Raw genomic sequence first — 27,133 nt, forward strand, 5'->3', positions numbered from 1 at the left:
GTTTGATCCCGGTTGGGGGCCTAGGATCCTGCCAGTAGGCGGCACCGCGGGGCCAGAAAAGGTCCGCGAGTGCAAACTCACATCCTGTTCATCTTTGCCTCTGCCACCGAGTCCCTAGCATGGTCCTTGTTACTCTCAGGGAGTTTCCATTTTTTTTCCTGAGATCACGGTACCTACTGCATAGGGGTTCTGTGGCTACTAAACCAAAAACACACTATTTAAATTTTGATACAGTCAGTATTCAATAAGTGATTGAATGATTCTTGTTATTATCATTTGAAGGAATAAATGATGGAGCAAGTCCTACCTACTCTACCTTCAAAACGTCCTTTTGAATTCCACTTCGTCTCCCTACCGCCACTATTATCGCCCTGCTCCCAGCTGTGACCATTCTTGATCCCATCACTGCAGTCCAGTGGGCCCAGCCCTTTCTGGATTTGTGGAAGACAATTTTTCCACGGGCTGAGGAAGAGGAATGGTTTGGGGGTGCACGTTACCTTTACTGTGCAGTTTATTTCTATATATAATTATTCTGCATTATTATAAAGCGTTTTCAAGGGAAAAACCAGGGGGCCACCCTGTCACCAACACATATATCCAGGCTTAGGGGACAGTCCTCTTTATCCATGAAATGAAAATCTAGCAGAAGATACGTCTAGGTCCATTTTCCACAGTGAACTATGTAACAGTCCAGGGTGAATTCTCCAGGGCTGACTGCAGGCAGAGCAGAGGGAACCAAGGCCTGGGGACTTGCTTGGCTGCTCAGACCTGGGAGAGCGCCCCCTGAGGAAATGCCCAGACATGAAGCCCCAGACCTATCCTGACCCTGCCCTCACCAGCTTCAGGACATTCAACTGCAGGAACCCTGAGGTCCCAGCGGAAGAGTGGGGAAAGCTTTGGATTCAGGACTTCTGAATTCCAGGTGATTTGGGCAAGCTACCTCCCCTCTCAGGGCCTGAGTCTGTAACTATGCCATAGGTTGTCGACTTGAAAATATCTTTGAAATGCCTTCCAGTTGTCACTGTCTATAATTAAAGGAGCTTCAGGTGTGGAATCCTCTGGATTAGGCTCTTTGAAGGGTCGGGCTGCAGGGGAGAGAAACCCAACATGGAGGCAGTTGAGCCAAACTGAGCGGTAGGACTGTTCACTGGAAGGACTGATGCTGGAGCTGAAACTGCAGTACTTGGGCCACCTGATGCGAAGAGCTGACTCATTGGAAAAGACCCTGCTGCTGGGAAAGGCTGAGGGCAGGAGGAGAAGGGGACGACAGAGGATGAGATGGTTGGATGGCATCATTGACTCAGTGGACATGAGTTTGGGTGGACTCCGGGAGCTGGTGATGGACTGGGAGGCCTGGGTGGTGCGGTTCATGGGGTCGCGGAGAGTCGGACACGACTGAGCGACTGAACTGAAGCCCGTTGAGCGGTAGGAGCTCAGCGTGGCCAGCAGGTGGAGCCATTGCCACACCAAGATGCCCAAAGCAAAGCGTGGGGGGCGGGGGGGCGGATTCTGATTTTTCGAGAAAGCAGAGTCCCTCAGGGCAAGCTGTCCAGCATCAAGAACTAGTTGCCACCCCACGCTGTCTCACACACACACACACACACACACACACACACACACACACACACACACACACACACACACACACACACACACACACACACACACACACACACACACACACACACACACACACACACACACACACCTGGCTCCCGAAGCCTACACATTCTGACAAACTCAGGGTAATGTACTGTTACAGGTTGCTGAGCCTGAGGCTGACAGCATATTGAAAAGCAGAGACATTACTTTGCCAACAAAGGTCCATCTAGTCAAAGCTGTGGTTTTTCCAGTGGTCATGTATGGATGTGAGAGTTGGACTGTGAGGAAAGCTGAGCGCAGAGGAATTGATGCTTTTGAACTGTGGTGTTGGAGAAGACTCTTGAGAGTCCCTTGGACTGCAAGGAGATCCAACCAGTCCATCCTGAAGGAGATAAATCCTGGGTATTCACTGGAAGGACTGATGTTGAAGCTGAAACTCCAGTACTTTGGCCACCTGATTCGAAGAGCTGACTCATTGGAAAAGACCCTGATGCTGGGAAAGATTGAGGGCAGGAGGAGAAGGGGATGACAGAGGATGAGATGGTTGGATGGCATTACTGACTCAGTGGACATGGGTTTGGGTGGACTCTGGGAGTTGGTGATGGACAGGGAGGCCTGGCGTGCTGCGGTTCATGGGGCCGCAGAGTCGGACAGGACTGAGCGACTGAACTGAACTGAGCCTGAGGCTGTAGGGGTTTCAAAGACCCAGCTGCCTTTCCTCCTCCTGGTTTCCCGGGAGTCTGTACCCTGCCCACCGGTCTTACCTGGCCTCACTCTCCTCCAGTCACTCCCAGGGCAGGCTGTGTCACCAGACAGAGGCCAGCCTGACGTTTTTGATTAACCGTCTTCCCTTTCTCCAACCCCCAGCCGTCACCTTCTAGGGAAACCTCAACACTTCCTCCGTTTGCCTCCCCGAGTCCTGGGGAGGAATGTCTGGTTAGAGCAGTGGGAGAAAAGCAAGGGGGAAGTGGTGGGGGGTGTGCTGCTGAGGGGAAAGGTCTGGCCTGGGCCAGATAAGCCTGGAAGGATCCTTTGTTTGGCCCCAGCCGCCGCTGCCATTGTTGACACAATTGGGAGCCTTTCCCAAAGGTCCTGACTGTCCGACAGCTCCCCTTCCCCCACTTCCTATGGGCTTGGGTGGAGCTGGGGGTGTCTGGGCTCTGCGGGTGGTGGGGGCTTACGGATAGTTTTGCAGTTAGGCTGCTGTCTTAATGCAGAGGTGGAAACCACCCCCTCCAGGGGCTGGCAGCCAGATCTCTCAGAAAGACATTCCCACACTGTCCCTCACTGTTGTGCCCGCACCTGGGGGCAGGGATGGTGTGACAGCTGAGGGTTCACAGGCCCTGGTTCCTCCCCGTGGCCTGGCATCTTTTGCACATGTGCCTCTTCTCAGAAGGTGTTCACGAAGGGCGTGGCTCCTAAGTCGTCAGCATTCTCTCTGCTTTTCCTTCTGCAACTAGGAGCATCAGCTTCCCTGAGAGCATTCCTGTCTCCCCGCCAGAGAGGGGAGCAGTCAGTAGGCCCAGACGAAAGGCAGCATCCTGGTTGGTACCCTGAGATGGCCAGCCCCTCCCCCCATGTCCCCACATGGTCCCCTTAGGTCTTGTGGGGAGACCTCTGCTCTGGTCTTCAGACAAACCCAGCTGGCATAGAACACAGAACAGATGTGTTTCAGTATCACTTTATTACATTATTTACATAGGCAAAACAAAACAAAAAATCCACCCCATCTTCCTATCTCTGGAAAGTTCTATTTCCAACCGTCCACTGAAATCAGGATCCCTTTTCACCCTTCTGGAAAAAGAAAAAACAACAAACGAGGACCTGGGTCACCTGCAGAAAAGGTGGCTTGTGGTGAGGGTCCTCTGGAGATGTCCTGGGGCCCTGACTGCATGGGGTGCAGAGCGGTGAAAGGGTCCAGGGTTGGGGAGACAGAGATAGAAAGGAGTCTGCTGGGAGACTGAGGCCACAGCTCAACCCAGGAGTCAGGGAGAGACGGGAGGAGGCCGTCAAGACAGAGGTGAAAGTCAGAACCTAGCCTCAGAGCAAACGGCTTCCTTCCAAGCGCATGGGTCAAGAGGCCTGGCTCAGAGATCTGGTCCCGTGGTCCTGTCCACTCTGACCCGCTGGCAGAAACAGCAGCCCAAGCAGAGGCTCCGTGTGGCCCTGCAGGGACCGGGACCAAGCTGTGGGCCCTCACCCCTCTGCCCTTTGAGTGGGAACACGTGTCCACATGTATCCCTACCAGGTCCTCCAAACACACAGACTCTGGAGGTTGTTCTAAAACTTGGAGTCTGGTTCCAGGCTCAGCCAGAAAAGCTGCAGAGGCCTCGGCCCACAGAGGTGGGGGAGGGGGGGTTACCTTGGAGCTCGGGGAACTTAGAGAGCAAGAGGGTGCTGATGAGCAAATGTTCAGTGCCTCAGAGGGGGATAACGGAGACGGGTTAAGACGGCATGATTTTCTGTACAAAGGGGCAAGTGTGAGGGATTGCTTTGGTGTTCCTAAAGTAGAGAAAGAAAAAATACAAGGAAGAAACAGGAAAAGGTAACACCTCCTGGGACGAAGTCACAGCCCAGAAAAGCCCCTGCTTTCCCCTGGGAGTTCCTATAATGAGGCAGAGAGGAAGGGGAGGAAAGGGGCCCCCCGCATGGAAGCTGCAAGACCATCCCACCCCCCCACCCCCCACCCCCACCCCCACCCCCGAGGAGCTTCTCAGCATCCTGGCTGTGCGCATCACACCTTTCCTCAGAGCAGCCCGGAGGTGGGTGCAGGGAGCTGAATGTGTGGAGGGCAGGAAGACCCCTCGGCCTGGTACAGGGCGGGGCTCCGAGGACGGCCTCCGTGGGTGTGTGCAGTGGGAAAGGGTGGGCGGTGAGGGGGCACCGCTCCAGCGCAGAGGCCGCAAGCGCTCAGACCCAGGGAGGGGCTCCTCCCCCGGATCCCACCCGGCCTCGCCCCTCCCCAGCCACGTCACAGTTCGGTATCAGCCACCACACGTTGTCTCGCTGAATGGCCGTTTCTGGAGGTGGCCTGGCCGGTGCCATTCTCCTGAGCCCCTCGATTCACAATGGCCTTTCCCTGAGCCTCGGGGGAGGCCTCAGGGCCTGAGCTATAGCCCTGGCCTCCACTGTTCTCCACGTAATAAGGGTCTTCCCCCTGGATGGTGTATAAATAAAGGAGCATTATCTCGCAAGCACGGGAGCAAGAGGAGGGGTAGGGGGAAGAGGAGAGGCAGAGGCAGGGGAGAGGGGGCTGCAGCTGCAAGTGCAGGCTCCTTTCTTCCTGAAGAGCGCTCAGGGTTCCAGCTCCTAGAGGAGAAAGGACAGAGGAGAGGCACCTCACCGTGCCACGGCAGCTTGAGAGCCAACTCGCGCCAGAAACTGGGCCGTCCCCAGGGTGGAATAACCTCCCCAGAGGAGGTAGAGGGGCCAGAGACCAACAGGCAAGCCCTGGCCTTGTCCACCCTCCGCTAGACCACTTCAAGAGTCGAGTTTCCTTCCACACGTCCCCATCTTGTGAGACGCTGGGTACCCGTGGGGCTTTAATATGCTTGCAGAGAAGTGGCTGCTTTAGCTGCCTGTTCTGGTTTGTACCCAGCTAAACTATCCCAGGGAAAACAATAAATAGAGGACACAAACCATCTGTTACCATGGGGGTGGGGAGCAGGGCCCCAGTTCATGCCCCCCTCCCCAGTCTATTATATATTGTTTTGACTCATCCACGCATACAGTGATGTGTGTGCACACACATTCCTGCACAGAAGTACCTCTTCTGCTATTTCTCCTACCCTTCTGTGACATTCATGGACCTCCCCAGGAGACCTAGCTTCCTCATTTTCTTTGCCCTGGAGCCCAGAACTGACCAGCCTTTCTCCTGTTGGGCTCCAGCTGCGGCGGTTCATCAGGAAATAGCACGTGGTGATCAAGACGGCCAGCAGGATCCCCGAGGTGAGCAGTGCAATCAAGGTCTTCCGGGAATAGCTCTGGTGGCTGCTGACATCTTCTTCAGAGATGCCCTGGATGCCCATCTTGAAGAGAAGACGTAGAAAAAAGGGAGCCTTCCACTTGTGGAACGTGGGTTCTAGAAGAGGAGCCCAGCCCATACTAGACCCCTCTGTGTGACTCAACACTGAATAGACCCAAGGAGACATAGACCTCAGGGATGTTCTAAACAGGACTTAAGACTGGTATCTCTTCATTAAGTCGAACTGTGAAATTTTGTTCCAAAGATAGAAGGGCAAAGACTGTTGGAGAAGGGTGGAGAGGTAGGAAGGGTAGGTCTGGGGAATATGATTACTTTCTCCCCTGAGACCCCTCATCTCCGAGAACTTACCTCTCTCAGGTCAGAATCGTGCCTTCTCAGAAGTTCGATCTTGCTGGAACATTCTGGAATGAGAAACGGAGTATGCTGAATCTAGAAGCTGGAACAGCTCATCCTGCACTGTTCTAAAAGATGTTCTGATGGTGAGGGTAGATCTCAGGAAGGTCTTTCCCAAACTCAGCACGGCCCTGCTCCCCCGCACCTGTGCCCTTGAGCTATGATGCCTGGTTTCTATCCAGCATCCTCTAACCTCAGCCTGTCCCCCTCTTGGCCTCAGCACAGACCTGTCCCTTACCTGTACTGTTGGCCAGGACCAGCAGCAGGCACTGAGGCTTCACCTCAGATTGGGCCAGGAGCAAGGAGCACACCTCGGCCTGTTCCTCCTGACATAGGACTCGGGTCAGCTTCTCTTCATTGTTCTTCTTAAACTCCTCCTGGGACAACAGAGAAAAGTGGTGAGCAGGAGACGAGCTTGCTGGTATCCTTTGCACTGTATCTGGGGGCTCAGGCAATAATTCGGATTAAAGTCACACTGTTACCCTCAAAACAAAAATAATCCTTTTTTCCCCCTAAAATTCCAAGTGAAAAAAAAAAAATCTTGCAAACTTCATATGTGCAAAAACATGATAAGAAAAAAAAAACAAACTCCAAAATTTTCCAAGACCAAAAGGTGGTCTTAGCCGGTGCTCTAAAATGTCAGAGAACAAATTTAGGAACTATTACCTTATTGAAGGATTGCCCATGTAAATATACACTATCCAAATTAAGTTCAAAAGAAATCACCAATAACACAAAATATTAACAGTGCAATACAAATGAAGATAAAACCCTCTGTTTCAAGGTTATAAGAGGCCCAAATATTGACAGAAAACCCAAGGGAGGTGAGGAGTAGAGAACAAATTTATGACTATAGATCCAACAAATTTATGACTATAGATGCAACAAATTTATGACTATAGATCCTCGTCCCTTCCCTCTTAGTCTCCGAGGGGTCTCACAGACAGCATGGCTCAAATTCAAGTGGGGCTCTTGTCTAGTCTTCCATTCCCTGTCCCCACTAGAGACACGGAACCCAGTTTTACATGAGGTGGACAGGTCGCTCCAGGTTGCTGATTGACTGGTCCACGGGAGTCAGGCACTCAGACTCAGGAGACAGACTCTGACAATTCTTCTGACAAGTCCCAGGAAAGGGATGAATTAGAAGCCCTGGCTGTTCCCCCTCCTCAGTCTTCTAGGATTTATTCCAGCAGCCTCTGAAGGGAGTGGCCTGCTCTACCCAGAAAAGGAATCAAAACCAAGAGTCTCTCCTTTGTCCGGATGGCAGATGGCGGGGGAGGAAATGCCTGAGCAGCTCTGACAGCTTTCCTGTGAGGGGAAAACTGCTGGGGCATGTGAGGGGCATCAGAGCTGAGCCTCCGTGGAGGAGAAAGCTTCCTGTTTGCGGAGCGGCGCTGCTCCGGGGGCAAGGCCACAGGGCCCTCCCAGCTTGGCAAGCAGCCTGGGTATTTTCCTATTGCTGTGGCCCAAGGCAGTGAAACCCAGGCTCCTTTGCTCCCGCACAAGGCAAGGTCAAGATTGGCCTCACGTCCCAGCTTTCTTCTGCCAGCTGGAATTCAAGGCTTTGGGGAGGCCAGACAGCAGGGTGAGCTAACCTCCGGATCACAGAAGAGAGGAGTCCAGTGGGAACCTCAGAAGGTCCCCAGGAGCCAAGGTTACAGAGAGATGAGTCCTCAGGCCACGGCTCCTGATGAGGCAGGTCTCCAGGGAAGTCCCAGGATAGGAGCTCCTCACAACAGCATTCGCTGTGGGGAGTCTGGGCACCGCACTGCATGTGATCAGCAGTCTCCTTCCTCTCTGGGCCCACGTCCCCGTGGACTTGTCTTGCTACCCCATGAGCACCTTGTGGATGAGGAGGAGGGAATTCCCTGCCTGGATGACTCTGGGCTTCTCAGCTGTCTCGGGCTGACATGTGTCTCTTTCCCAAGAGAGGCAGGGGAATGGGGCTCCTGCACAATCTTAAACAAGCCTAACAAGGAGGCACCTCCTCAGTGTGCCGAGTCCTAAGAAGCTCCGCCTCGATCAGACTCAGCTGTTCCGGTGGTGATCAGGACTGCGTGAATCCCTCTGCGTGCGTCATGTGTGTGGTCTGTGTGTGGAGCGGGGCTAGCAATGAATTCCACACAGTCAGAGCTGTTGGTGTGTACGCACGGCCATGAAGATAGACACCGCTTCCTATGTCTCAGACACTGGTTCTAACTCTATGAGACTATTCTCCCCATTTTGTAGATGAAGAAACGGAGGCACAAAGAGACTTAAGAGTTGACAGCGCTAGTCACGTGGTAAGCAGGCACACACCTGCTTCGGGGTTATCAGAAACATCTCAAAATAGGCCTCACAGAATGGATAGAATGTATGCAGGAGAAGCTGGGGAAGGGCCTTGGGAGAGTGGGTGCCACCCGGAAGAAGCCCAGGCGCGTATGAGCCGGCGGCCTTCGCAATACGGGTTGCCTGGGGAATGAAGCACATGGCCTTGCCCCTTGGAATTTCATCCTTCAAGACTGGATTCCACCTCACCTCCTCAAAGAAGCCAGTCCCTGTCTTCCAGCAGACTGGGTATCTGTCCTTTCTCTGCTATTTACTAGGTTCTTTGCAAGTCGTACAACTCATCTGAGAGTGAGGCTGCTCCGCTGAAGACTCAGCAGGGGTGGAGACTGGAGGGCTGCTCTGTGAAGAGCGTCCGACAAGGTGCTCGGAACCAAGTGGGCACGGGTTAAATGGCAGCTGTCCTGAAGCAACACCTCCCAGACCACATCGTCTAGAATCCACACGTCGATGTTGAATCACATTCTGCCTTACTGCTATTATCATTTCTCTGTGACTAGATTGCTAGGCTTCTTAGTAGGGGGAGGGAAGTGGGTGCACATTAAACAATTTTGAACCCAGACTGCACAGAGCACAGTGCCAGAGAGACAAGAACTCAGTGAGCTGTTCTTCGTCTTAAGGTCCCAAGTGGTTTGATTCCCACACAGGGGCCCTCCGCCCCTTGTTTAGTTTCTTGGACTCGATTCAGGGGAATAACAGTGGCCAGCCAGCCTCCCTTCTACTCTGGAATCCAACAGCATCACTGAATTGTGTTTGGGCCTGGACAGAAGCAGGTGGATCCTGAACAAAGCACAATGCGCCTCCGGATGCTTGAAATAAACATCCTCCCCCAAGAGAGGCTGCAGGCAGGCATCACGGGAGAGTGGGCAGGAGGAGGCCACAGTCTCACCATGTTGCTCGTGGGAATCAGACTATGGACCCCTAACTGCGTTGGCTAGCACATGATATTTTATAAAACCAATTATCATCATCATCATCATAAAACCACCTAAGTTTTCTAAAGTAACATTCTCAAACTTTGCAAAGACTCTCAGCATGTTAAAGAAGCACATTAAATATTGGAGTAGGGGGAGAAAGGGACAGGTATTTTTCTAAACTTTAAGATATTACCCAATGTTAAGACTCTAAGATCAGTCACCTCTCTTTCTCCCTTCCTCCCCCTCTCTCAGTATTTTATCGACTTTGGTGTGAGCTTGACAATGCAGCTGAAACACCTCTTTTCATATAGAGACTGGAATAATCAAAGCACCCATTACAAGTCACACAAGTGGGCAGCTGACCAAAAGTTAGGGTGTCCCAGATCTCAGGTTCTTTCCAGAAGACACGCTGTCTTCATCAGTCACCCATCTGCAAGTTATTTTTTCTGCATGGAAACTGACCTTTAGTGTTTGAGCAGAAGGCAAGGAAGACACGGGCTGGGGGACATTATCTGCAGGCAGCCTGCCTCCAATGAAGTAAATGTGACAGAGCAAGGGGGATGTGAGCTAAATGAGTAAATATCATCTCTGCCTATAAACATATGTGCTTCTAAAGAAAGGCAGTTCTGAAAGACAAACTGGAGGGCAAAGGACTTGAATAGAGATTTCTCCAGAGAAGACACACAAATGGTTAGTAAGCACTTGAAAGGATGCTCAGCATTATTAATCATTAGGAAATGGCAATCACATGCACCTCACATCCAATCAGATGGCTACCATCAAAAAATCGAACATAATGAGTGTTGGTGGGCATGAGGAGAAACTCGAACTTCTGTGTCCCATTGGTGAGAACATAAAATGGTGCGGCTGTTATGGAAAAGAGTGTGGTGATTCCTCAAAATATTAAAAATAGAGTTACCGTATGATCCAGCAACTCAATTTCTGGAGATATAGCGAAAGAAATGAAATAAGAGTGTTGACATATCTGAGCAAACATGTTCATAACAGTATTATTAACAATAAGCCAAAAGGGGGAAGCAACCCAAGTGTTCATAGGTCAATGAATAAATAAAATTGGATATGAACACACAATAGAATATTATTCAGCCTTAAAAAAGAAAATTCTGACACATGCTACATCATAGATGATCCTTGAGGACATTAGACTAAGTGATTATGTATCAGTCACAAAAAGATAAATACTATATGATTTTACTCACATGAGGTACCTAGAATAATCAAATTCATAGAGAGAGAAAAAATAGTGGTTATCAGGGAGAAGGCGGCGGGGGGGGGGGAAGGGAAGTTGTTTAATGGGTGGAGAGTTTCAGTTCTAGAAGATGAAAAACTTCTAAACATTAATCATACAACAAGGTGAATGTACTCAGCAGTACTGAACTGCACACTTAAAATGGTATATTTCATGCTATGTATATTTTACCACCATTAAAATGATTCCTTGGTAGATTCCCCTGGATCAATAGATATGAAATAAGAATAAGGGCTTCCCTGGTAGCTCAGCTGATAAAGAAGATGGTAAAGAGTCTATCTGCAATGTGGGAGACCTAGGTTCGATCCCTGGGTGGGGAAGATCCGCCGAAGAAGGGAATGGCAACCCACTCCAGTATTCTTGCCTGGGAAATTCCATGGACAGAGGAGCCTGGCAGGCCCTAGTCCACAGGGTCACAAAGAGTCAGACATGACTGAGCAACTCACACACACACACACACACTCCAGAATAAAGTAAGCTTACATTCTGGAAACTATGTGGGAAACCACAACCACCAAAGAGTAAATTAACCTGACGCTGCAGCAGAGAGAATGAACATCAGACGTGGGTTATACGTTCTGCTAATGAGGCTTCTGAGATGTAGTAACAGCTGCTTGACAAGAGGATGGGATTACTGTTCTCTGGCTGACGTAGGTGACCTCTATCTAGAGGTGAAGCACCGCAGCAAAAGGAGAGTAGCTGGGATAGAAATGTCTAGAGAACGCGTGTACAGAAGGCAGGCCCAGTAATCCCATAGCAAGAGCTAACAGGCTGGATCCTTACTGTCAGTGTGAAATGAGTGTCTGGAGAGCTGGAAACAATGCCTATTTCTGTTATGGGAACACATTAGATGGAAGAGCAGGACAGCAGTACATAAGTACTCGAGGGTGTGATGTTAGGGGGACCCATGTCCTTCATGCTTCTCATTAGGCCTGAGTTTCCCCTCGATGAGAACCAGGGCCATAAGGCCCTCTGACGCCCAAGGTACAAAAGCAACCTAAGGAAAATCAGGAGGCACCACACCACTTTGGGGCAGAGGCTGATTATCAGAGAGGCACGCAGTAGGACTCACAGAAAAGGAATCGGAAACAGGAGCTGTGGCCCAAAATTCTGGAAGAATGATTTCCGACTGAGGAAAACAGGAGGCAATGCTATTTGAGGGCTGGGGAAGAGGAAACCCCAGGAAGACAGAGGGGTCAACAGTGGTGGAAGGAAAAGAAAAAAAAAGAAAAGACAAAACAGCACTGCAGAGGTGCTGCTATCGAGTTGACTGATCACGGGCAGCGCAGAAGCCTTCTTTAGGATATTGGAGGAATTACCATCTTTCCACATCCCTACTCCCAGATTCTTCCCAAATTACAGTAGAGTGCGGATCTTTTCAGCTGTGGCACAAAGTAGGTTAGACAGTAAAGGCCTCAGACAGAGAGAGAGAGACTGCGGCGCAGTAAACGCAGTTATTTCTGGAGCAGCAGTAAGTTTCTGGCACTTATCTTGTAGGATGACCCTCGTTAAATGTGAACTTTGAAGAGCAGTGGACAGACATTTAGAATAAATCGTGTGCGATTAGCTCTAAATCGTTTGTACGAAGAATTAGTATTCTGGCACAGACCACTGTGATGCACAGGAAAATAAGTGCTCAGCCAAGATAATACAGAGAGAGAGAGAGAGAGAGAGAAGATGATCATTTTTCTGGTCTATAATTAGCAAACTGTTGGGGAAAAAAAATGTTTTTTAAATGAGTTTAAAATCAGCATCAGAAACACAGAATCTTAACGTGTACACACGGTACATTCACGCTTAACTACTTTACAAGTTGCACTTAGCTATTCCCATTGCCTGAACCTCTGTCTTTCAAATTTCTGTTGTTTCTTAAAACTGTAAGTTAAATAGTTTTCTTAGGTATTATTTTAGAAGACCTGTGAGTCAGAATGACCCAGCTGATAACCACAAGATACCAATAGTCAAATTAGACAAAAATAAGTAACGTAACACCCTCTACAGACTACAGTATTTACCCAGACTCTTTCCAATACATGCATGTCACATGTCATATAGATGGTTCCCTTAAATGGGTTCCCAACTTGTAAGAAAATGCTTTTTTCTGTAAGTAAATATCACTCTTCCTATCATCCCATCTTTCATCCAGGATATTGTTGCTGTCAGGAAACTGGATTTACTGAAACAAAGCAAGGAGACCTGCTATCATCATCAAAAATTAATACCATGCTGTACAGTCTGCCACGCAATAAGGCCTGAAACTGAAAGAAGAGGCGAAACTACTACACAGAAAGAGAAAACCAACATGTTATGAGAAATGGCATGATGGTTTACCTTAAAAATGAAAAATAGCCATTTAAAAAAACTCCTGGAATTAATAAGCATGTTAAAGAAAATGGCTAGACCCAAGATAAATATAAAAAACTCAATGAACGTTCTAATATACAAGAAAGAATCAACTGGAATATATCGTGGAAAATCTATATAATAAACAAATCTTAAGAAATCCATAAAACTTATAGGAAAAAACATTTTAAAAATTAAAAAAATAAAAAGACACAGAACAATACCAGAGGAAAATCAGAAGAAAAAAAAACAGTGAGATTTCAGAGCTGTTCCAATTAAAATTTTAATGGTCTTGTGGGGTTTTTTGACTTGTTGTTTCTAAAATTTTTCTAAAAAATAGATGAAAGACCTTATACACAGGTCTTTGTATAGCAAAGATCTACTTGGCTAGATATTGAAAGTGTTGATGTATAAAAGTATAAGGGCTTCCCTGGTAGCTCAGCTGGTAAAGAATCCACCTCCAGTGCAGGAGACCCCGGGCCAACTCCTGGGTCGGGAAGATCCCCTGGAGAAGGGATAGGCTACCCACTCCAGTATTCTTGGGCTTCCCTGCTGGTTCAGGCAGTAAAGAATCCTGCAGTGTGGGAGACCTGGGTTCGATCCCTGGGTTGGGAAGATCCCCTGAAGAAGGGCAAGCAGCCCACTCCAGTATTCTTGCCTGGAGAATCCTCATGAACAGAAGAGCCTGGCTGGCTACAGTCCATGGGGTCGCAAAGAGTCGGACACGACTGAATGACTAAGCACGGCACAGGGCACATAAAAATTTAATACAAACTAAAGGGGGAACTCCAGTCAATAAAGGAGAGAATCACTGAGTAAATATTAAATGTTACGGGAACTGGTTATATGGAGAATGAAGAATTTACAGCAAAAAATTCTTTCTGTACTAAAGAGTTATATGAAAATAATAATAAATAAATTGATTTTTTAGGTGACTAGCTTATATTTCCTGAAGGACTTTCTTAACATAAAAGCAAACCTAAATCGGACTATATATTACAATATGCACGTGTGCGTGCTCAGTCACATCCAACTATTTGCAACCCCATGGACTGTAGCCCGCCAGGCTCCTCTGTCCATGGGATTTTCCAGACCAGAATACTGGAGTGGGTTGCCATTTCCTCCTCCAGGGGAATCTTCCCGACTCAGGGATGGAACCCATGTCACCTGCATTGGCAGGCAGATTCTGAACCACTGAGTCACCTGAGAAGCCGATATAGTACAATAGAGGAACGGGAAAAGTAAATTTAAATAAAATCATCTTTGCCTTCTTTGTCCACCAGATGGGGCCTCTTACTCCCTTAAATCCAAAGCTCAGTATTCAAAGCAGCCTGTCCATGTTAAACTGCCCCGCCTCCACCCAACTCGGTCCTTCCAAGACTCACTTTAAGGAGGTTCAGAAGTAATTTCGGGAGGAGAAGGAGGGGGATAGACTGGGCAGGGGGGTTTGACTTACACAGCTGGAGGTCTCATTTAGCTTCAGGCAGATGCTGTGGGTCAATTTCACTTCTTTGATTGTGGAACATTTTATTTCATTCTGTATTAAAAAAAAAAAAAAAGTAAACAAGTCAGCATCATTTCTTCCCCACCTCTTTTCTGGTTTGATTTCTATGAGCTACTTTTTAAAGAGGCTTTTAAAAAAAGGAAATTTAAACATGCTGTTAGGAGACTAGAAAGTTATAAGACATACTCTTCTTTCACCTCACTTCTTAACACATCAGATAGTCAAAACTTTAGTTACTAGCCTGGGCTTGCAGGCAAGTAGCTATTTGCAATCTTGGTAAACATTGGCTTGGATGGTGCAGAAATGCAAGAGGGTAGGATCTTTCCCCTTGGAGCTGTTTTTCCCTCCAGTGAATTACACACTTGCAGGGGAACAGATAATGAGGTGGCCAGGCAGACTCTGGTGACACTCATTTTCCTTTTGGGCCCTGGGACTCTCCAGATTTCTATTCTGGCTCCCTTCAGCACAGAACCCAGGCAGGTCTCCCATGCCGCTGGCAGGCTCCACGCCCTTGCATTTTTACTCTTCCTGCTGAAAGGTGTTGATAGCCACAAGCCCCAAGACTGAACAAGGCAGGTTTAGCCCAACACCCCTAGTCTTCTTAGGTCTCACGGCCTCTCTACCCTGGCATACCACCAAACCCTCTCACAGACAGGAAGCAGTATTCGCCCTAAACATTTTGGGAAAAGCAGCATCATTAAGTGCAAGACAGTTTCCAAACATGCCGAAAGGCAAGTGGTACCTTGGTCCAAGACTAGACCAAGAGGTATAAGAAAGAACCGTCGAGCACTGGATGGATTTCTGAGAATCCTCTTTACACTCTACTTTCTAGAAACACTATACCCATGGCACAGACCAGTCTTGCCACCAAACCCTACCCTTCTCCTCCCCTTTCTCTCCCTTTCAGCAATATTTAAGCTGCATGTTTCTCCCATGAATTCCTACATGATCAAAATTCATTGGTTTGGATAAGCAGAGGTTAAGGGGAAGGGAGAGAGCTTGCATACATATGAAGTGAGGGGGAAATCTGTCATTTTTAGCCCAATTCACCCACCTTGATGATACTTTGGGTAGGAGAAAATGATGGAGAAGTTTTAATGGAAGAAGTCACAGGGCCGGTACTATTGTATAGGGAATCCGAAATATTTCCAGGAAACATGCTGGGCTGCAAAGTCGCCTCTGAAGTTGCAAAGCTGATGAGGGTAGAAGATACTGTGGTGGCTAAAGAGGTCTGTGATGGGACAGAAGAGTTCACGGTTCCAGAGACTGGGAGGATCTCAGAGGTAGACGTGAAATTGACTGTAGACACTGGAACTGACCAATATACAAGTGTGAACACACGCACAATGGCATAAACACACAGACAAACACAAAAACACATCTCAGTTCATTCACATAGGCTCGCACTTCAACCCAGAAAAGGGAATCTGGGGAGTTAAAAATTACTTCATATCCTAAACCCTTGGCAACTCATTTCCAGTCAGCTGTTGGAACCATAGCTATAATCTAGAATGTATTAGAAATGCCCTGCAAGACGCTGAAACTGAACTGGAAACTGGTCTACCTTAGAGACACCAAAGACCCCCAATTTGAATCTGTACCCTGTTTGCTTCACTTAGAAAAGATATAGACTCTTCTTTTATCACTAAGCTGGACTCAGGAGTACAAGAATTACTGATCAGAACAAGCAGCGCAGACGTTGACTGGAGAGAGCTGTCACTACAGGAAGAATGGTCTAGAACATACTTCAGGGTTCCCTAAGTGTGATATTCAAGCTATTATTCAAAGGAGCTTGTATGTTTTCATCTGTGGGGGGACATAGAGGGCAGGGGTGGTTTGCAAATATCCTAATGCTTTATCCAGGTGCCAGCAGCATCCTTCTGGGGGCTTGAGATGAGAAATCTTTACCTAAGGTGACGGGTGTGGTCCCATTGCTGTCCTGAGAGACACTGTAGAGGCTGGTGCTTCTAAAAGTACTTGAGTTCACACTTATCCAGTTGGATGTAGTTGTAGGGACAGGTGAAGATGTTCCTGGGCTGAGTGGCACTGTGTCATTAGTAGTCACGTTCTTATCTGTGAATCCCTTAGAAGCTATAGAGAAACCTAGAAGAAATATCAGAGCCCAGATCATCCTGATGACTCATGGCATCACATGATTCAGCACATGATTCAGTTTCTTGACATGAGGGAGAATCCATCTAGAACATCCCCTGGCAATAGAGCAGAACAAGAACACCCTCCTGGACAGTTGACTAATTTCCCACTAGACTTTTTCCCAAGGAAAGAGAGAAAGAAAAGTTCACATGCACCAAGCATCTAGCATAGTATTATTTATAGGAGGGAAAAGTTGTGAGCAGCTAAATGAATTACAATAGGGTAGATGTTATATGCACTCAGCATACCATAATCACTGCAAACGAAAACATGCTACAGTTATAGCAGCATGAGAATATGAGGAAATGCTCATAATAGGCTAAGTAAAATAGAAACATTTCAAATTACACCTGAATAAATATTGCCAAGATCTAAAATGTGGGAAAGGATGCACCTCTATTTCCTTTTGAATGTATCCTTCTCTCCGTTCGATTTATTAACTCAGAATAACCACTAGATTCACACCAGCTCTATGCAATCCTTTAAAAAATCTTCTTTCCTTCCTAGATTGCCCCATTACCCAAATCCTTTCATTCTTTCCCTCAGGGCCTTAAAACCTATTCTTTTTTTTTTTTTTTTTTTAATGGAGGAACTGTGGCTCACAAGCCCAAGATTTCTTTCGGGAAACTCTGACCTAGGAATCTAGCCGATGGACTAGAGAGCATATGACTTGGTTTCTCATCAAACACCGTGGGGACAGACAGCTGGGTTCTGGCTCTGCCAAGAATTCAGTAATTTAATGTGTGTGTGTACCAATTTTTAGATGAGGGTCTTTTCTTACTTGGATTGTTGGGGAAATCAACGAGATAGCAAATGCTATAGTATAATGTTTCTAGAACTAGTTATTCTCTGAAACTTCTCCTGCAGGTTCTTAACCTTCCCATGTTTCCTATGGTACCCAGCAGTGCCATCCTTAGGTCCAGGAAGGACCCTCCCTGTTCCCAAAACATGAGCAGTCCATGGGGCCAACGGAGGTGTATCCTCTCTTCTAGATCATGTGTTGGGACCAGAAGTCCTAGAACTTCTTGCCCAAATGGCTCTTTGCTTACTGGAGGACCTGCATGGCCCTCTTCTCCTGGTCCAACCTTCCAAGGGTGAGCTGCAGCTCCAGGGAATGTTCTCCAAGCTCAAGGGTAGCCAGCGTGCAGGGAAAATGTCAGAGCTCAAGCATGTGGGTGGGGTGTCCCTTGCCTGCACGCACGGTCCCTTACAGTATGGACCAGAGCCCTGGGTAAGAAGAAGAGAAGAGGGTGGGCAAAGGCCAGGGACCGTCTCTTCCTGCTAAGCCCCCCTGTGACACTGAACCCAAAGGCTCTGAGAGTCTTACATTCAAATCTGGCCTTCCAGGTGGCCATGAAGGTACATTTTTAAGAAGATAGAAGATATTTTATTTACCAGTTCATTGGCCTGATTTATAACTTGAAGAATTTGGACATATGGGATATGGGCCTCCACTGTATTCTTGGCTCGAGCCCTAGAAACAATTAGAGGGAGGCTTGGTATCCAGAGCTCACACCCAGCAATACTATCCTCAAGGAAAGGCCCCCCGGGGTCCCAGGGCACCCTAAAGCTTGTCTCTAACTTTTCTGATTGAGATCTGAGTCTGTATTTTTCAGAGGTTTCCAGGTAAACGCAGTGCAGAAGAACACCTCTTCTTTTGCGCAGCCTCAAGGCAGCAGTCAGGCAATGGTTTCAAGGCAATGAATTTTCCCCCAAAGGTGGTGTAAAGTCTCATTCTGCATCATCCACCTCTCTTCCCAGCCTGCTGCAGGTAGGCTGGTACTCATGCTGAGTACAAAGCACCTCTCTGAAAATGATGGGGTGCAAGAGAAGGACTAACACGTGGTATTACTATTTCCATTTCAGAGATAAGAACCTGGATCACTGAGGTTTTAGCCAAGGGGCAATGCTGTCATTCATGCAGGGCAAGGAGCCATGGGGTCCCCAAGGCTTAGCTGACTCTTGAGTAGAAGCAGCAAGAGGGTCAGGGAGTCCAAACTGCTAAGGATCAGGATGCATCTTCCACACTTTGGAGAGAAAAGGATGGGCTTCTGGCTGGCTGGGGTTGGGGGTGGGAGGAATGAATCTCTCAGAATAAAATAGATGGGGAAGCAGACCCAGTAGTTTTGTCTTTAAATCAGTCCCCCTCGTCCTCTGTCATCCCCTTCTTCTGCTGCTTTTTATCTTTCCCAGGGGACCACAGAGGACGAGACAGTTGGATGGCATCCCCAACTGCATGAACATGAGTTTGAGCAAGCTCCGGGAGACGGTGAAGGACAGGGAAGCCTGGCGTGCTGCAGTCCATGGGGTCGCAAAGAGTCGGCCACGACTGAGTGACTGAACAAGTCCCTCTCAGCAATCTGACCCGAAGGTCTAAGTTCAGCGCAGGGGGCAGGTGGTGGGAGCATTTGGACACTGAACTGAAGGACCATCCTCCCAAGGTTCCCATTCCAAGGCACCACGGGCATTCCCCCTGACATCCCTCCTCCTGCCCACCCTGGTTTCTTCTTCCCTCCAGGACACCGATTCTCGGGAATCCCATCTGGCCCCGCCTGGCCCAGCCCTCTCCTCTCCCCAACGAAATCTGGGCCTGGCTGAGGTTACGTCATGCTTTTGAACCCCCTCCCCCGGGGCCTCCTTCACCCAGACAAACAGTTTTGAACTTTTCCACATGTGAAGAGAGACCCACTGCCCGTTCTGCGCTCGGAGGCGGCTGCTCCAGAGGAGTGAGGCAACCCTGCACCCAGCGGCTCCTGAGCCACGGGGTCAGGCTCCCGGCTGGGGCGGCCTCCTCCCACGCCCTCCCCCCGCCAAGAACGGCGGAACAGGTGGCAGGAGCCGTCTGCGAACGAGGAGGGAACCCTAACCCCTAACGCAGTTCACATCCCCGGGTCCAGGCGGAGTGGGGAAGCCCGTGAGACCCTTGAGAGACAGGACAAAGAGGGAAGGCGGGAAGGCAAGGCTGGGCCCTGGGGTCGATCCTGACCTAGGCGCTGCGGGGAGACTGTCGGGGAGGGCGGCTCTTGTTTTCAGTCTCTAGGGCTCCCTCTCTAGTGCTCCCATGAAGAGATGGGTCTTGGAGGAACGCAATGAAAAGCATCAAGGCTGACCACAGGTCTGCGTTTATCCTGCCTTCCCCCACATGCCCATGGCGTTAGACCACCCAAGGCGGATCTTTCTTTATCCAAGCTTCTCATCCCCAACTGCGTATGGAAGTCATAGCAGCCTCCCAGCCAAATCCAAGAGATGGTCAGTGAAGTCTCCACCCCATTTCACTCTAGCAACTGGAGGAACGGCTCTTACCCAACCCAACAGAGCATTATGCCACAAGTTAAACTTGAACGAACACCTATCTTCTGCTGTTCACCTCTCACTCCATCTGTATTAACTGTGTCTCCTGAAGCACCCTGTTTGCCCCTACCTACCCTACTTGATCTCAGCCCATGAACTTGGGATAAAAGGAGACAAGGGATCCGGCAGTCAGAGACATGAGGATTCCAAGAAGCCAAAGAGATGTCACGAAATTTATGTTGTAAACGTCATGCATTTAACTTAGAGGTACTTGTTTCAGAGGCAATTAGTCTTGTCTGACACAGAATTCTAACAAACGTCTTCATCTGCTATCCTAGTCAAAGCTAAAAATTAGTAAGGGACTACTAGAAGCAAACAACAAGGCGAACCAACAGCTGAAAAAGAATAAACAGCAATAAATTAAAACCAGACACAAGTATTAAAACCCACACTAGTCTGGAACCATTTGTGGTCAGAGTAAATAAAAAATACACACTTTCATAAGTATTCACACTCAATGCGCATGAATCTGAGCAAACTCCAGGAGATAGTGAAGGACAGGGAAGCCTGGCGAGCTGCAGTCCATGAGGTCGCAAAGAGTCAGACATGACTTATCGGCTGAACAACAAGAATTAACAATGCCATTGAGTTACACCATAACCAAATTATTTTCCGGATACATCTAAGTCTGAAAGTTAAAACCCTTTTCCCCTAATACATTGAGAAAGCAGAAACGTATGTAATAGGTTTTTAAAAGATTTCTACCTACAATTAATATATTGAAAATTCTTTTAAACTTTAAAGGGCGTTTACAAATCTTCAGAGATCCAGAAAGCTCTGCTGCCTAAATTACTAAATTCCTGTGCTTTAGGAGATGTTTTTTCCCCATTATTTGGTCCTGTTTTTCACAGGCCCTCTGAGCTGTAGTGGTGCTGTTTTTTTTTTTTTTTTTTTTGATGGTGCTGTTTTCTGATCTCCTAGCCAGTCAGCCCCATCCTGCCCATCCTTTCAGGTTCTAGCACCTGACCTGAGAGCAGTTTCCTGGAGGAGATCTTGGAAATCTTAGATACAGAGCTGGGAAGAAGGAACAAGCTGGCCTCTGCTGGGAGCCCACAGCCTGTGTTGATGGTTGATGGGAAGATAGGAGAGCCCCAGAACAGAGAGCTCGGACTCTGTACTTGGACTGTGTTGAAAGGTTCCTCTACCAAGTTCTAGCTTTATGACCATGGAAAGCCTTTTCACCTTTCTATATCTCCTCTGTAAAATGGAGATAAAAATAGCCCCTTCCTCCTTGCTTTTTGGAGGAATAAAGGAGATAGGGGGCGTAAAGCAATTGCCTGTCTGCTAAGTGCTCCAGAAACAGTGATTATCTTTATGACATAGGATATTCTCCTGCCTCTAGGAGACGTTAAGACATATATCTGCACGACTTATCTGGCAGAAGATCATATACACTGTTTCCTGAGTGTAGGTCTTGTCACCTCAGTTACATCGCAGATTTCCTGAGTGCTGGAACCGTCTCTTAGACTTGTTTATTTTTAACTTAAGGAGCTGAACACAATCCTTTCTGAGTTCACGACAGGCACTTGGGTTGAATGGCAACTGCATCAGGCGTGTTCATACTGACCACTTCTCTGTATTGATAGAACCATCTCATTCAATGCTATAAGAGGACATTTACTTAATTAAGGGAATGTCCTTGAGAAGATAATCAGAATTAGGAAAGTTCTAGAAACCAAGTCACATGGTTGAAGGCTTAGTATTATTCCAGCTAGATCAATGGTTGGTGCTTGGTGCTGGTGGACCAAATCTGACCCACGGGTTGTGTGCTGTTTGGCCAGTGAGCTAAGAATGGCTTTTACAGGTTTAGAGTGTTATAAAATAAAACAATGTAGAATATGTGTCAGAGACCACATATGTACTCCAGAGCCTAAAATATTTACTATCTGGCCCTTTATAGGCAAAAAAAAAAAAAAAAAAATTCAGTGATGTTTGATCCAGACAGGAAGAATTTGAGGGGAGAGAATAAACAATCTTCTTCAAGATTCATTTCACTGATTCATTCATTCTTAATTTTCCAAAGCACCGGTGATGTGCAGAGGGCCAGACTCAGCACTGTGGGGAGTACAAATGAACACCTTTCTACTGTTAGGTGTTAGTGTTACTAGAGTTTAAATAAACCTCTGTCCTCAAGGAATTTGTAATCTCGTGGGGCAGACTAGAAAGGTTGTTAAGGATTGTCCTGAAGAAAGATTAATTCTACGAGAGTTCAAGGAACAGAATTGCAATCAATGACTAGAAGTTACAGAAAGGCTAATTCCACTGCAATACCAAAAAAAAAAAAAAAAAGCTAATAATCATAAGATTTTTCTTTAATAGAATAAACGACTCTGGGAGATAACAAGGTACTCATGTTCCTGGGAGCATTCAGGAAGCCTCCATGCTATGGGTCTTGGCGGGTTTGGGTCATGTGTAACTAGATCAAAGTTCTAGGCTGATGCCTTCCTATGCTACAGAGGCTGGGTTGAGGTGTGAGTGTAAACCGAGAGTCTGTGGCCTGAGTGTTCCCGGGGTTTGGAGACTCCCCTTTAATATTCAAATAGCACGTCTTGGACCCCGTCCACTTCCTGGGGAACCCTAATATCGTGAGCTCTCTCAGGGGGCCTGCGTTTCTCCCGGTCACCTCTTCCTCCATGTCCATCATTTCCAGGAACCCCTGATTTATAGCTCTGTGCTCAGACTGCAGGAGTTCTCCTTCTACACTGGTGTGCCACGGGCTCGCCAAATACCCATTCCTTTATCCCCCCTACCCAGAGCAACACTAATAGTGCTACAAGGCCAGTGTGAATTGCCTGAAGATTTCAGATCATGCAGGGAGATTACAGCACACCCCAGAGGAGACAACAGCATAATATTGAGATACTAGACATTCCCGTGCTAAACAGCCGGGCCACACCATAAGGAATGTTCCCAGCCAGGTCTTTTCCACCCTCCACTCACTACCATTCCCCTATTGCTCCAGGCACTTCCCTCCTCTCTTTATGCTTTCCTGGGCTTGGAGTCCTTTTAGCCTTTTGTCTCTAGGGTTCATCAAATACAAAGTTCCACTTTATTTTATCACACTCAGCAATTCAACTTCCTGCCTGCCACTGCCCAGCAAAGGTTTGTGCAAGGGTCCAGGTTTTCTCAACCAAAGACTCCTTAAGGCATTTTCTTAAACAATGGAGCGGGCTACCTAGAGACGGTGCTCTCCAGGAAGGCAGCAGGGGTGGATTCTTTGCGGTTTTTTCCCTCTTAAATCAGGAGCAGACTTCCCAATGAAGCCAGAGGCCTTTTCCTTTATGTCCAAAGGGAAGTGATTCATTCTAGCAGGCTCCAGGGTGTATGTCCTGGGACGCACACCCTGGTATATATCCCTCCTCATTTCTACTGCATTCTCCCAAGACGCATGCATCTTTCTCCTTAGCAAAGTCGAGGGCCCTTGAGACTAAAAAGTGTAGACACTGTGTTTTTATTTCTTAGCTGAGGAAGGAAGAGAATGTTCTCATTAGGAAAGTCAAAGCCCAGAAAAATATGGAAATTCTGCCCTGGCAACTCTGAGCATTTTCTTTTGGAGGGTGGTGTTTTATTCCTTTTCCATACCTTCGGATTTTCAGTTCTCCACACTCGGGGGCCCTTTAGTGACATCCAGCAAAGTCAATGGGAGAGGGAAACCCAGGCACCCTTAAGGTGGAGCCAGGTAACCACCCCACCATGAACTCAGGCCTGCGCCCTCCTGCCCAGGAACTAAAGGGAATCAGGCAGCGAGGTGGTAAGAAGTGGAATTGTTGCTCCTTTTGATTTGCTTTTGAAAGAACACTAGGCCTGATTTATCTGCTGCAGTGTGGGCTTTCTGGCCCTGAGCTTTGGAAGACAAAGACTCTTCCAAAGGAGAAGAGAACTAGTGAACAGAGAGGCCCAGGAGGTGGAGCCAAAGGGATAAGAAAAAGATGCCCAGGCTCCCTTTATCAGCCAAGCAGGCATGATGAGGGAAATCTGCGTTTGCAAAGGCCGGGCCAGCCAGAGGAGGGGGAGCGCTGGGGACCACGGAATTAGTCAGAGGTCCCAAGGCTGCTCCATCTAGGTCTCCATGTGGCAGCGAGTCAAGGGTGGAGTCTCTCCCCTCCGGAAAATATCTGATAAAATTCTTTTCCCTTTTCTTTTTTCCCCTCTTACACACAGCCCCAGACAGGATATGGGTGTGGGGTCAGCAGGCACGAAGGACCCAGAGGAAGAAGAGGAATGTGAAGGGGTGGGACACGCTGGACAAAGAGGAAAGACAGGCCTGGAGGGCTTGGAGGAAACAGATACCCTGGGCCTGACAACTGGGCTTTCCTAAATACCTGCAAGGCTTCTCCTCCCAGCCGGAGGTGTGATTCTGGTCACACACACACTCAGGTCAGACCCCAGTCTGCCTCTGGTCACCACACAGAGTGGCCCCATCTCCAACAGAGACGGTTCAAGCCCGAGACAGCTTCTCACAGGGACCAAAAACCGACCTTCCCAGAACAAAGCTCCGGAGAGGAGAAAACTCCAGGCCTCCCTTCTGTGGCTCCCTAAAGTTCACAGGAAGCATACCACAGAATTTCTGCAATGTCCCCTCGTTAGCATTTCAAGGTATAGTCACTCATTTCATTTACCCCACAATATATCAGAAAATGACTCCTGGTATTAAATAAAAACGGAGGGACCCAGGGCCCGCTGCTCATCCCCGAAGCGGACACGCTGAAATTCTCCGTGTGTCTGCCCAGGGTTCTGCAGAGGTTAAATCGCTTTCCCATCCCCTCCGCTGCAGGCCAAGGCGAGACTGAGACTGGCCAGCTGAGGAAATAAGAAAAGGGTGGGCCTCACTCGGCCCGGGACCAGGTCATCATGAGCTGTGAAGCCAAAGGAGCGTGGAGCATCGGATAGGAATCCGAGCTGCCGGTCAACACAGCCCGTTGTGAGGTGCAGACAGCCCCCAAGGCCATGCCGCATTCTAGGGCTTCAACATCTGAGCAACACCTTTTCTCCCGGCCCCAAACAGCATGTCTGGGTCCGCCAAACAAGTTAACCCAGAGCCTAACAGAGCTTCCCCCGGCCTGGAGTCTCTCTCCAACTGGGTGGGCCCAAAGGAAGACAACATAAGAGGCCTGGCTGGCTGACCCAGGTCACTCAGAGGGACTACGTTGGGTGGCTTTTAGGATGCAGTTTAGGGAACTGGGAGCCCTGGAGGCCTGGAAGCAGAACCTGGAGCTAACAAGAGAATAACTTACAATATTTAAATCTGTCTAAGCTCCATGAGATGAGACGGAGAGTGTTATCCCCAAATGAAAGCAATTACAAATAAATATTGATTGCGTGCCTACCAATTTTTTTTCTTTTCAACAGAAATGACAGCAAGAGCTTAAGAAGTGCCTGGATAAGCAAAGGAGTGCCCCCTAGTCTGCACGTCTGTCCACTAGTTAGAACTTGGAGAACAGGGCAGGGAAAGAAAACCCAAGTGCAATGAACTTGAATTTGTGCCGGGGTGAGCGGTTGTGGTGGGGAGAGAAAGGCAGAGTACAGAACAAATTCCATTCACCCGACTCTTCTCTCCAGGTAAACAGGTGTGGATGCCCAGAGGAGGAGTCCTAACCTAGCTTTCCCATCTTAAACGCACCCTCACGGACTCTTTTTCACTGCAAACTCTCCATGTCACCTAACTCTGCCTGCCTCCCGGACCTCTGGACCCCGGACCCGGGATCTCGTCGCAGGCGGGCTTCGCTCCCATTCCTTGAAGGTCCAGTTCTGGCTCCTGGCGTCCAGGTGGTCGGTGGGTGCCAGCGCTCCCTTCCCAGCAACCGGCTCCAGCCGCCGCTTGCTTTCCGAATCAACCATCAGCTATAAACTTTTCCTTTCCTTTCCTTTTCTTCTCTCCTCCCCTCTCCCGGGGTTCTGGCTCCAGCTCTGCGCTCTGCGCACCTTTGGCATCTCCAGAGCGCTTTATTTCAGAGAAGAGTCTCTGGCCTGACTCCCGGAGGCCTGGGGCGCACCGCCCGGCTTACACCTGGGCTTCACTCAGAGGGTCCCCTTCCCGTCGCGTCCCACCCCCACCGACTCCCAGGCGAGGGGCCGGTCCCCACTGGGCTCTGTGGGAGCGGCCTCAGTCCCACCAAGCCAGGAGCTGCGGCAGTGGGCGTGGGCGCGGGGGTTGGGGCGGGGGTCCCCGGGGGGGGGTCCCCCTGGTTCCGCGATCTCCTCGGCCCGGCGCGCTCTGCCCCCGGGAGAGCGCCGACCCTCCCCGCCGCCCAGCCGGGCGGGCCGGGCGCGCGGCCGGTACTCACGCAGCAGACTCAGCAGGCAGAGCGCGGTCCAGTCCCGCGCCATCCCGCGCCCCGCGCGCGCGCCCCTGCGGCTCAGCATCGTTCCCGCGGCGACCCCGGAGAGATGCGCAGAGCGCGAGACACTGCCTGGCCCGGCCGGGACGCGCGGCTCCCCGCCCCTCCGCCCGAGCGTGGGGTGGGCGAAACTCGCTTTTTCCCCTCCCCTCCCTCTTCGGTCCTGGCACGGCCAGCCCCTCTCCTTGGCTGCCACTAACGTGAGCTTCCCGCTTAGTCCCAAAGGCGGAGGACGTTAGGAGGGAGGCCGGGGTTGCCGCTGTTGAGGCCAAAAAGGTTTTGTAAGGGCCCCCCGGACGCCTTGTTCAGCTTGATAGAGCGAGCCCAGTTTCTTCAAGCTCACTTCCACTGAACTTTTAACCCCTTGGTGTCAGTCTTACAGGTATTCAGGGCAGGTTTCCTCTAATTTTTTACCCCCCTCCTTTCCTTTCCTTTTTATTTTTATTGGTTTTTAAGTTTTAAGCTGAGAACAATCTTGCAGAAGGAATCTACTGGTAAGGACCTGAGTTTACAAGGGTGTGCATTTTTGCTAATCAGGTAAAAACAGGGACGCCCAGGTGAAACGTACCCCGTGTTAAACCTGATGCAGACTGCGATGTGTGGTAACGACGCAGCAAGCCTGAGCAGGACACGTAAATGACGGTAGTTGTTCACTTTTTTCCCCCTTACCAGATTTGTTTATTTTAATTTGGAGGGTTTCTATTTTTCTCCCTGTGACCGGCCCTATTTTCTCACATGGCTTGATCTTTCACTAGCATCATAAAGGCAAAGAAATCCACTAGCACCTAGGATGCTTTCTCCCCAGTCACCCCCTTTCCAGTCCTGGGGCTGAGACTCTAGGGGCTCCATCCTGATCTTCTATCAGGAAAAAACACTTATCCTGACTCCACCCCCTTTCACCTAGCTGATCCTGGAGCTGCGTTCTCCTCAGGAGTTGTTCTGGATGTTGGT

General features: G+C 49.0%; 1 protein-coding gene across 3 annotated transcripts; it reads right to left on the reverse strand.

Annotated features, from left to right (window-relative positions):
* Positions 1 to 3,267: 3,267 nt before the first annotated feature.
* CD34 (CD34 molecule) lies at positions 3,268 to 26,305 on the reverse strand. 3 transcript variants are annotated; one of them, XM_043485266.1, is made up of 8 exons: positions 26,129 to 26,305; positions 16,248 to 16,442; positions 15,394 to 15,647; positions 14,292 to 14,372; positions 6,219 to 6,357; positions 5,936 to 5,988; positions 5,466 to 5,630; positions 3,268 to 4,759 (listed from the first exon to the last, which is right to left on the reverse strand). In XM_043485266.1, the coding sequence occupies exons 1-8, from the start codon at positions 26,205 to 26,207 to the stop codon at positions 4,574 to 4,576; spliced, it is 1,152 nt and encodes a 383-aa protein (XP_043341201.1). In that variant the 5' UTR covers positions 26,208 to 26,305; the 3' UTR covers positions 3,268 to 4,573. The 3 variants fall into 3 exon arrangements, with proteins under 3 accessions (XP_043341201.1, XP_043341202.1, XP_043341200.1); XM_043485267.1 differs by having other exon boundaries at positions 3,268 to 4,911; positions 15,394 to 15,653; positions 26,129 to 26,303; XM_043485265.1 differs by having other exon boundaries at positions 15,394 to 15,653; positions 26,129 to 26,302.
* Positions 26,306 to 27,133: the final 828 nt, after the last annotated feature.

The sequence above is a fragment of the Cervus canadensis genome, chromosome 13 (assembly GCF_019320065.1).
Source record: "Cervus canadensis isolate Bull #8, Minnesota chromosome 13, ASM1932006v1, whole genome shotgun sequence".
In the NCBI taxonomy this organism is placed as follows: Eukaryota; Metazoa; Chordata; class Mammalia; order Artiodactyla; family Cervidae; genus Cervus; species Cervus canadensis.